The sequence below is a fragment of the Nansenia antarctica genome, assembly GCF_963989245.1.
Source record: "Nansenia antarctica genome assembly, chromosome: 16".
In the NCBI taxonomy this organism is placed as follows: domain Eukaryota; kingdom Metazoa; phylum Chordata; class Actinopteri; order Argentiniformes; family Microstomatidae; genus Nansenia; species Nansenia antarctica.
The window spans coordinates 26,540,559-26,552,279 of record NC_137686.1 but is presented as its reverse complement, the minus strand read 5'-3'; the positions used below and the strand labels follow the sequence as shown (position 1 = coordinate 26,552,279).

The window sequence follows — 11,721 nt, the reverse complement described above, 5'->3', positions numbered from 1 at the left end:
GAGTGTGATATTGCTTTTATACAACAGTTCTACAGCGCAATTTATTAGTTAACAGTAATAAGCGACAACAGATTATGATTTGTTTGTTTATTTAATCATTTATTTTGGCTCCGTCAACAAAAAGTAGTTCCGCAACTGGACTGTTGCCTAGTAACCTGAACACAAACATCTGCAGGCTAGCTACTTTGTATTCGGTTGTTAAGTCGTGACGTGTTTCCGACAGACTTAACAACCGAATTAACGGTTATTTCGGAGTGATACATAGAGTTAAAAGTCCCAGTGCTGTTACACTGTATATCAGCACTCATGGAATGCCTCTTGTCCAATCAAATTGCTTGGTCGGAACTAACTGTTGTATAATTAAAAGTAGCCTTGTAGCCTAAAACTACAGTACCTGCGTATTAGCAGCCAGGTTGACAATAGTCAGGTGTCTCAGTTTAGTCTTCTGGGTCTCACTCAAAGGAGGTAGACTGTCCTTGGATGCTGAAACAACACAATATTAAACCTGTAGGGACAAACCAGCAAAAAACAAAACAAATACAGAACTCTCACAGAAGCTGAAAATATCAAAGAAAAATAACCTACCTTTATAATCACGGTAGGAGCCATAGGCGAACAGGTTTAACAGTTGGAAGTAGCCATCGTCGGGACCTTTGGAAAGCTGAAAATGAGGACATCGAAGGGCAAGTTGGCTTGAAAACAGCGACATCTAGCGTCCCAACGTTGACTATCACATCTGATTTGACAGACACGGTCGTAGTCTAGTAGTAGGCAGAGCTACCTCTTTATGGAGGACCCAAGTCTGTCAAAATTAACAATAAATATATAGATAAATAAATGAATGTATGAACAAATAAATGAATGAATACACACAGTATAAGGAAATACATTTCTATATTTATTTATTCTTTTACGCATTCATTCTTTGTTTTCCACTTTCATTCTTTGTTTTCCACATTCTTTTCCACACATTCATTGTGTGTATTCATTCATTTATTTGTTCATACATACATTCATTTATTTATCTATATATTTATTGTTAATTTTGACAGACTTGGTCCTCCATACCTCTTGAATGCAGGGAAGTTGGAGGACTTCTCCGAACACGTACACCCCCGGGGCTTCAAGCAGCTGGGTGATGAGGGCGATGAGAGCCGGTCCCTTAGCGCCCCTGCTGGCCAGTAACATGAACTGCTCAAGCTGGTTGCTGTGTTTCTGCTCCCCAGCCATCTATGGAGACATTATACAACAGTTAGTTCCGACCAAGTAATTTGATTGGACAAGAGGCATTCCATGAGTTGATATACAGTATAACAGCACTGGGACTTTTAACTATATGTATCACTCCGCCGCACAGGTGTTCTACTAAATGATGTTAATTAGACTACATGTTTGTGTTCAGGTTACTAGGCAACAGTCCATTTGAAGTTCAGTTGGGGAACTATTTTTTGTTTATTTTTTACGATTGAATAAACAAACAAATCATAATCTGTTGTCGCTTATTACTGTTAACTAATAAATGGCGCTGTAGAACTGTTGTATAAAAGCAATATCACACTCGAGGTCGTGTGTTATCAGGGTATATACAGGAATCTTTCAACACCTTTCTAAGACTTTTTAAAGACCTTCTTGTCAATATTTTTCCAGACCTCACCGCCACTTCGAGCTGTAACCGTTTGAGAGGTGTGACACCTTTAACTTAACAGTTTTAGTTTCCAATAGACTAGACCACTATTATACAACACAATTTCCGTTTTCATCTTTTATTTATTTATATAACACTAATCAATTCACGAACTTTTACTAAACGTTTTGAGGACTCAAACTCTTTGGACAGAGTCTAATTCTGAAAAATATCTACAAATTTCAAGACCTCATAAAATCGTGATAAGACTTTTTAATACTTATTAAGGGTCTTGATTTTCCCCAAATTGATTTATCAACTTTTAATACTTTTCAAGACACCGCGGATACCCTGTCGTTCACTACAAGCAAATCGTGGTGCAGTATGGCCAGCTATCTCTGGGGTTCTAGCTAGCTAGCAGTTTATAATACTACCAGCCACGACGTTTACTGGAACAAGAAAGCAGTAGGAAAGTTTAGCCTTCATCTTCGGTCAGTAAAGGCTTATTAGCTCCCATGTGCTAACTAGAAAGGCTTAGCTCCCATGTGCTAACAACTAGACAGCGAGCTACTCACATTGCTTTCCTCTGTTGTCGTTCAAATTCAAAATGTTTTTTTTTGTAAGCCGCTTCTCTCGTCAAACTAGGTAAGGGGCGTGTCGTTCGAGCTGTCAAGAGCCAGGGGGGTATTCCATCAACGTCGCTCAAGGAAAATCCAGGCTTATTTTTTGATAAATCTCGTGAGAGCCTGGATTTTACTTTAGCGACTTAGAAGGAATACCCCCCAGGTGAGTAACATGTTGTGGCCAAAGGCTACAACAAAGATAGACCCCTCATAGAGATTACACTAATGTATACATTTATTTAAGTATTATGAAATCTCTGATACCTTTAACTTCAATTATTGTCAATGGCTACAACAGAAATGGTCTGTATTGATTCCTTTGGCTAATTTGGCCAAGATTATAGAAGGTTTAGCTCCTCCTGAGTTTAGTTTTTTTAAATATTGTAAATATAATCTATTTTCTACAAGCCCTTAAAGATAGGAATTATGTTTAAATAATGATATGAGAAGGTCCCATATAGTAGTCGTAAGTAGTCTATAGTTGTTTAATTAAGTCAGAATACATGGATCCATTCTCAGACAAATTAAAACAAAATTCAATGCACATTTCTTAGACTTAATTTGGATATCAAGCTAAAATAAACAATAGTTGGCCTTATAACACATTACATTGACCCCACAACAACATCCTTCAGTTATTTGTATATGATAAAAATATATATACATGTATTTATTTAAATTCAACATTTACATGTTATGTTCAAAGACAAAGGCAGCAGTTTCATTGAGTAATCATTGTACGTCGTAATGATATGAACATTTAAAAACAAATAAACAATACTAGACTTCAAATCAATACTTGGAAGAACAAAAAGTAAATTATTCCAAGGAGTTACTTTTCTTGTAAAAGAGAAATGGTCATTTTATCATCATAATCACCTATCACTTCAATAAAGACAATCTAATAAAACAATGAACAATAAAGTTGACGTGTCATTTCATACAGTAAACAGTCCAACATGAAACAGTCCAACATGAATATTGAGAAGTTGAACATTGTTTGTTTACCAAGACATTATCAACAAACAGTGGACTAAAACAACCTCACATTTGAGGTTATGATGAGGGAAGACAGAAGGTGTGTCTTGTGTCTTTGAGACATTATATTCCTCAAGAAATAATGATGATCATCATCACTGATGACCACTGAACAGTACTACATACTGCAGATGGTAAATAGTAAAAGGTGTGAGGGTGGAACCAGGTTCATCAGACGTAATCCTCCAAATGACATACATGGCAGGATTTATGAACTCGAATCTTCTCTTTGAAACATAGTTTTCAGAGCAGGTCTTGAATTCCAGCCTTGCTTCTCGGCAAACTTGTAAACACATCCGAAGAGATCAGGAAAGGTCACCGTTAGGTCCACACCGGCCGCATCCTCAGAGCTGCGGAAAGAGAGAGGGAATACTTCCTCAGCCACCCTCAATGGTATGAGAGAGCATACTAGCATTGGGACAAAGTCCCACTCAGGATATGGGTTTCAAGTTCTTAATAAAAGCGTCAACACTGCCATACTTACTAGTGCTCATGGAGGTTGCGGATGAAGCGCAGTAACCCCAGTGTGTTCTCAGGGTAGGGCTTCTTTTTACCATCCAGCTTCTGGACCAACTGTGGTGGCAGCTGTGAACACACAACATGTTACTATTGTTGTGCTAGCATATCAGCCCAATAGAGCTCTCAGGGCTTCTGACGCTGGCTTTCTCTGTGTACCACATGTACAAAAGAGATTGGGTGAGGCTGCATTCTCATGTTATGCACCCAAATTGTGGAATGCACTGCCAGTTTACATTAGAGATGCAACCTCAGCAAATATGTTCAAGGCAAGACTAAAAAAAAACATATTTTTAATATTGCCTTTAAATGACTAAATAATAAAATTATGATTATATAATGATTGGAGCACTTTCAGCTGCAACGTTTGCAGGAAAACGCAGTACAAATACAAGTTATTATTATTATATTACTATTATTGAACACAGAAATAAACAAGGGTGGCAGCAAAGTGGGTAAAATGACGTCCGTCTCACCTTGGCCTTCCACTGACAGAACGACGTCCCCTCGGCACTTTGGTCCAGACCACCAAGGAGCTCGGGATCCGGGTTACGACAATTTTCGGCTTCTTTCTCATTCCCCATTTTCCTCAAGTACTCCACTCTCCTGAGAAACAACAGTGGGCTTTTGAATGTATGACACTAGTTGGGGACAAATGACCCCATAACATCAGACATCAAATCTGTTGTAGATGCGTCATACTTATGAACATATTATGCCATGTTCAATGCCTCAAAGTTAAATGGAGTGACGTTAAAACAACTTTCAAGTGAATTGAAACATCAAGTTTGGTCAGTCTGAATTAATGGAAATGTATGGATTCATGACGAGCCTTAAGTCATGATAAGGTCGAAAGAACGAAGGAGGCACTCACTTCTCCTTTTCCCAGAAGTAAGAGTGAGCCAAGGTCTCTTCCACTGTAGGTCTCTTCTCTGGGTCTTCACTGATCATCCACTCGATCAGGTCCTTTGCGACCTCATCTTCAACATGTTCCAGGTTATACTTCCCATCTGAAATATTACTCTCACATCTAAAACCTTTGCCAAAGGGATGTTGTCCACCAGAAAGGATGTAATACACTAACATCCCAGCCACCTGCAGATTGCACCAAATATTGAAACAATCTGGTAACCAAAATATCATGAACAATAAACATATGAACAACTTTTTCGTATGAACTTAAAATCGGAAACAAACCTGAATATCTGTGCTCCTCTTATACCCGACACCAGGGACTTCATCGATAGTCTCCTTGGCCTTCCAGCAACTCGTTCCTGCATTTCCTGTGTGTAGAGTTGTTTGTCCCATGGCCAGTTGCCTACTTATACCAAAGTCGGCTAATCTTGCCTTGCCTTTAGAATCTATGAAGGAAATCATGCACAGATTACACCAGTATGACATACAGTACTGTATCAGTCATGCTCAAAGAATGACATTGTATGAGATCAGCATGTTCACATAGTTTAGGAATTTGTGAGTGGTAACATTTCTCCAACCCCATCCCTCAGATTTATGTGACAGACTGATGTTTTTGTTGGTTTTCAAATTATGGATTGGGGCTTTCATATTTTTGCAATAAATAGTTGACACTTTCCCATTGGTTCCCATTGCAAGCACAATGTATGTTTATGGTTTAGTCTTACCTATCAAAACATTCTGGGGTTTGATATCACGGTGCAGAATTTTCGTTGTTGGCTGATGAAGGACACTTAGACTACAGAGCACCTGCTTCACAATTGTTTTCCAGTCATGAGTTTTGTCTTTTGGTATGTCGTCTTTCATGTATTCCTCCAAGGTGTATTCACACAGCTGAAGAGCAAGGTAGCCACATTTCTTATCCTCTGCAAAGTCCACATATCTCACAATGAAGGGGTGATCAAGCTCTGGGAGACGTAGAAATTCTTCCTCGTTCTTGAGTTCTTGATAGAATGACCTGAGCATTCTCTTAACCGCAACTTCAGTGCCATCATCCCTCAGACCTAGGAGGACCTCAGTTCCATCCCTTCCTTTTGCAATACGGAATTCGTCATCAAAAGTTAGATTTCCTGCCCTTTCAACTTCATGCTTGTTGGCAAGCTTTTCCAATTGTGGTCTCCATCTTTTGCTGACTTTGAGCCATTTGCGTGGTAATGGTGATGTCTCAGTGGTAGTAATGAATGGCTTAACACCATCTAAAGCAGATTCTTCAACAGGAGAAGATAGAGTATCAGAGAATACACATGCATTGCTTTCTTGTTTGTCAGTCTCTTTTGACATCTCTGCATTCCTCTTCTTTTTTTTCTTTTTCTTCTTCTTGTTTCCTGAGATAGGACTATCTTCAGAATCTTGTCTTGTTGATTTGGGGACTGCACTCTCTTGATTTTCTAAGAATCCATTCAGTTTCCTCAGGTTTTCTTTCAGGTTATCATCCCCCCTCACATCTACATAAATAAGCAGTTCATCAGACACAGGAAGAAGTTCTAGTGATCTCAGGATCCCTGGGGCGCATGTCATGAGATTTGTAAGTACCCCATAGGCAAACATCTTCACTTGAGAGGAACATTCTTTTAGCTGTGTGCAAGGGACAATGTTACGACACAATTCATCAATGAGGGAGTCACTCCAATCATCTTTGCCTTTTGTCTTCTGCGTGATCTCATAGAGTGCACTCACAACTAATGTCAATAAAGGATCTTTCGACCAAGAAAGCAGTTCCACTAGTTTTGGAATCATAGCAAGGGATACCTCATAGGGTATCTCTCCGATTCTCATAGTAAAAAAAACTTTTGTCAATGCTGGCAATGCATCTAATTGGAGCATTCCTGGAGGACCTTTGGAAAAACGCTTGCTTGCACTCTCAATGAAGGTATGTAGATTCTTGGAGTCCCTCAGCCACATTATGCATGTCTGTCCCCATTCCTCTGCACGTGGACCCTCCACGTTGAGGGATACTTCAATCATAGTCTTGTTACTATGAGGCTCCTCCTCTAGCAGGAGCGATTCAAAGCGTTTGAAAACATCAGCTGCTTTTTCTGTCATTGATGCATTATGAAAACTGAGAAAAGGCTCAATTTTGGAAATTAAATCACTGTTCTTAGCCAAGTGATGGATATGTTTGGTAAGTGTTTTATTAAGAACATCAGACCCAGGCAGTGCTGAATGACATGGTTCTACTGTTGAACCAGCATAGATAAGCTCTCTCATGATATCCGTTCTGTCATTTGCGGCTGCCAATTGAAGTGCAGTTCCTAAAATCTTGCGGTATGAAGTATGAATTGAATCAGAATTGGGGTCCGCTTTTGCTTCCAGTAAGGTCTTCACTATACTGAGAGGTATATTTTCGTTCGAACAGGCATATTGCAGTGCTGTCAAACCATTGCTTGATAGTCCGTTCGGATCAGCACCTTTTTCTATAAGGATTTTACAAATGTCCTCATTTGCACATAGAACAGCAGCAATTAGAGGGGTTACATGATCCAAAGGGGACACATGAGAACACTTGTACTGGCCATTCATGTCATGGCGTTTAATCAATATCCTCAGTTTCTTTATATCCCTATTAAAAATGCATTTTATAATGAGATGTGATTCCTGGTCAGATGATAGAGCTTTAGACTGTTCTTCCATCATTCATATGGGATGTCTGTGGAAATCTGTGGAAAGAAACAAAGTTTTGTACCTGAAAACATTTTAGTTTTTATGTCCTTGCCTCTGTTATTTCATCACTCCGTCTTGACCCTTGGGGGTCATAAATGGAAACAGCAGGGGGGTATTCCATCAATGTCGCTAAAGGAAAATCCAGGCTTATATTCATAAGTCTCACAAGATGGATGGAACGTTGATGGAATACCTCCCAGTTCCAAGTTTTTTGAAGTTTTTTGAAACGGACCAATCCCTCTAATTATCCCTCTTCCTAATTTCATTTTACAAGCTTGTAATGTGCGCCATTTGTAGCTGAACAAGTGGTTCATGCCAAGCTGTGTACTACCTACTGTAGACTTTGCACTTTGGTAGCCTACAGTAAGCCTACTTTAGAGTGCACATGACATAGGAAATGGTCCCTTTGATGCAAGATAGAGATTGCATTTGAATAAACTGCAGTGCGTTGCCTAATAAATGTGTAGCCTACAACACAACCCTGGTTCAGTTAGAGTTTTGGATGTGATAACTTGGCATAACGCAGTTCGTTCAACCAAGGGCATGTTCACCACATTTCTTACAGTGGAGAATGGAGATGTATGAGTGTATCAGACTACAGAGAATAACAGATCACGGCTGTCGGAGTCCTAATGAACCCCTACGTTTTGTGTGCAAAACATTACCATTATATGTTCAGCTACATTTGCCTATTCAGATACATATCTAATAATACCATTATATATTCAGCTACATATCTAATAATAGAACATACAGCACTCTACTCCCTGGGCAAAACATGTAGCCCTACTGTAAGTTATGGTAACACACATAGTGGCCCCTCAAGTTCATAGTGAACAGCAGATACAGTAAGTACCAATGACAATAGGACTGTAAAAGTAAAGCTACCACTTTTTAAAAATAACTTTAAAAAAAAAAAGACAAACCTTCACACGTGGCTTGTAGCAGGTCTCTGCTCCCCTCGGCTGGTGACAGGTAGACAGCATTAAACGTATTGCCTCCAGAATTGTCTTTTGTCACTTCCTGCTAGGAGGAGTGTATCAGATTTCAGAGAATAACAGATCACGGATGCCAGAGTCCTAATGAACCCCTACGTTTTGCGTGCAAAACAATACCATTATATATTCAGCTACATATCTAACAATACCATTATATATTCAGCTACATATCTAATAATATCATTATATATTCAGCTACATATCTAATAATATCATTATATATTCAGACACATATCTAACAATACCATTATATATTCAGCTACATATCTAATATAATCATTATATATTCAACTACATATCTAATAATACCATTATATATTCAGCTACATATCTAATAAAAGTCACTACAAATGCAAATATCACAGACTAAAATAACAAAGCATGTTGCCCAATATTGGTACAGACGTGGACATATTTAACAGCATTAATGTCGTCTATGAATACAGCACACTACTGGTTTCCTGGGCAAAACATGTAGCCCTACTGTAAGTTGTGGTAACACACATAGTGGCCCCTCAAGTTCACAGTGAACAGCAGATACAGTAAGAACCAATGACAATAGGTCCGTAAAATAAAGCTACCACTTTTTAAAAAAGGAATTAGAAAACAAACCTTCACACTTGGCTTGTAGCAGGTCTCTGCTTCCCTTGGCTGATGACAGTTAGACAGCATTAAACAGTTCCTGGTAGCCGACTCTGAAGATACTTCCTGGCTCTACACTGAGAGGATGTGAACTAACTTCTGAACTAGCTAAGGCATCAGGGTCCTAATGCACCTCAGATGTGTAGACTACTGGGCATCTAGGACTGCAATATAATGCAATGGGCATGTGACACAATACATACAGTAAACACACACTCTCACACACACACACACACACACACACACACACTCACACACACACACAGACACACACACACACACACACACACACACACACACACACACACACACACACAATCAATGGGTCACACTCACATACTATGTACCTATCTGCAGTGAAGACAAACAGTGTCTCCAAGGCAGTTAGAGAGGGAGAGGGGTCCCGACCAGGGAAAATGCCTGATCGAACTTCCCTGGTCAGTCTCGTTCACACATACACTTTAAGTGGAATCTACTAGAAAGCAAACTTGAAAACCAGTTCCAGGTTTTCAACCACTGCCAAGTTGTCTGTGTGCCACAATAACAACAATGAACATCTTGTTATAATAAAATAGTAAAATAGTATGGCTTGACAAACCAGTTCTCGTGCAGCTTAGGGACTGCCAACTTGCCAATGAACATCTTGTGAAATATTAAAACATGCAACTTTAATCACTCCTCAGTGGGATCCATGTTCCAATCCCTCTCACAATAACTGATACTAAAGCAATGCTATTCGGTTGTTAAGTCGTGACGTGTTTTCCGGGTCCAACGTTGGCTGAGGCTCTCTCTTCGAAATGCCGCAGTAATAATAACAATTCATTATATTTGTATAGCGCTTTTCCGAGGTATGACAACCCTCGGGTACATAAGGTTCAGAGATAGGAAATGTCAGAATAGGTATAGCATAGCATAGAGTACAGCACAGTGTTTATTTGTATAGTATAGTATAGTGGACAGTGTACATAGCCTTTATTTATGTAAACCAGCTCTTTTCCCTTCTTGTTTTTAGTTTTCTTTCCTAGCACCAGGGGAGCCCCCCCTGCCAAATTCCGTTGTTTGGTACCTGTACTATATCAATGACAATAAAGACCATTCATTCATACTCTGGTGCGGGGAATTTTTGGTTTGGACCCGGAAATTGCTAAACGTCACATGTGACGTCAGACTTAACAACCGAATAGGATCTTTGTGTGTTTTTAAGATGCTAGTTCTAAAATGAGCGCTCACAGGCCAAAAATGAAACTCAAGAAATATGTCAGGAAACGACCTGATTGGACAGAGAGGGCTGAGTAAGACACTTATTCTGTTGTTGTCAGTTTTCAGAAGAGCGTGCCACATCAAGAGGGTGTGTCGTTCAAGCTGTCAAGAGACAGGTAGGTAACTTGCCGGGCCATGTGTAAACCTTTGGGGCCAAATGCTAAAACAAAGAGAGAACCTGCATATAGCAATAGCATATAATAGCATACATTCATTTATAAAGTATTATGAAATCTCTGATACCCTTCAGCCATTGACAGTGGCTACAACAGAGATGTTCTATATTGGTTCCTTTGGCTACGATTATAGAAGGTTTAGATCCTCCTGAGTTTTTAAAATATTGTAAATATCATCTATTTGCTATAAGCGATTACAGAAAGAAATAATTTCTAAATGAATGATATGTAGTAGTAGTAGTACAGGTACCTGGGAGTACAAATTAATAACAAACTGGACTGGACTGACAACACCGAGGCTCTTCTCAGGAAAGGGCAGAGCAGACTGTTTTTCCTGAGAAGGCTGAGGTCTTTCGGTGTCTGCAACAAGCTGCTGCGAATGTTTTATCAGTCGGTGGTTGCCAGCGTTCTGTTCTTCGCCGTGGCCTGCTGGGGTGGAAACATCTGTGCCAGGGATGCTGCGAAGCTAAACAAACTGGTGAAGAAGGCCAGCTCTGTGGTGGGGACCGGGCTGGACAGCCTAGAGGTGGTGGCAGAACAGAGGATGGGGAAAAAACTGGCGGCCATGCTGGCCAATCCCTCCCACCCGATGTACTGCGAGCTGGCGGGGATGAGGAGCAAGTTCAGCCACAGATTTGTTCTCCCCCGTCAAAGTACAAAAAGATTTGGACAGTCCTTTGTTCCAGCTGCACTCCGACTCTACAACCAGGCCCTGCAGGGTGGGGGAGACCTGGAGCTGGAACTTTGGAACTTGGAACTTTTTACTTATTGAGCCTGCACTATTTTATGTATTTTATTGAATGTTTTCTGTCTGCCCTAACTAAGCTGTTTGACAACAAAATTTCCCCATTGGGGACAATAAAGGTTTTTCAATCAATCAATCAATCAAGTAGTATATATATATATATAGTCGTTTTTAATTAAGTCGGAATATCAGGATCCATTCTCAGATCAGTGAAAAAGAAAAATTCTATGCATATTTGTATATTTGTTTTTTTCCATAGAATAAACAATAGTAGGCCTTATAAAACATTACATTGCACCAACATCTCTTATATGATATGAACATTAAAAAACAAATAAACTTGTCTTGACAAATATAAAATAAAAAATAAACTTGACAAATACCAACCCTTCAAATCAATACTTAGGGGAAAAAAAGTAAATTATTCCAGGGAGATATTTTTCTTGTAAAAGAGAAAGTCATG

General features: G+C 39.4%; 2 protein-coding genes across 4 annotated transcripts in view; both read right to left on the bottom strand.

Moving 5' to 3' along the window:
• LOC308171496 (COP9 signalosome complex subunit 7b-like) overlaps window positions 1-1,230 on the bottom strand; it is a gene marked incomplete at its 5' end in the record, with an annotated part of 4,826 nt that extends 3,596 nt beyond the window's left edge. The window contains 3 exons of the mRNA XM_080546362.1: window positions 395-483; window positions 586-661; window positions 1,069-1,230. Of these exons, the coding sequence (XP_080402488.1) occupies window positions 395-483; window positions 586-661; window positions 1,069-1,230 (327 nt within the window). The remainder of the gene's footprint in view (window positions 1-394; window positions 484-585; window positions 662-1,068) is intronic.
• A 1,525-nt stretch (window positions 1,231-2,755) lies between these two features.
• LOC308171842 (serine/threonine-protein kinase/endoribonuclease IRE1-like) lies at window positions 2,756-6,129 on the bottom strand. 3 transcript variants are annotated; one of them, XM_080546740.1, is made up of 6 exons: window positions 5,445-6,129; window positions 4,999-5,162; window positions 4,676-4,896; window positions 4,278-4,407; window positions 3,770-3,870; window positions 2,756-3,635 (listed from the first exon to the last, which is right to left on the bottom strand). In XM_080546740.1, exons 1-6 carry the CDS (start codon window positions 6,055-6,057, stop codon window positions 3,494-3,496), a joined length of 1,371 nt encoding a protein of 456 aa, XP_080402866.1. In that variant the 5' UTR covers window positions 6,058-6,129; the 3' UTR covers window positions 2,756-3,493. The 3 variants fall into 3 exon arrangements, with proteins under 3 accessions (XP_080402866.1, XP_080402868.1, XP_080402867.1); XM_080546742.1 differs by having other exon boundaries at window positions 4,676-4,811; XM_080546741.1 differs by lacking the exon at window positions 5,445-6,129 and having other exon boundaries at window positions 4,999-5,329.
• Window positions 6,130-11,721: the final 5,592 nt, after the last annotated feature.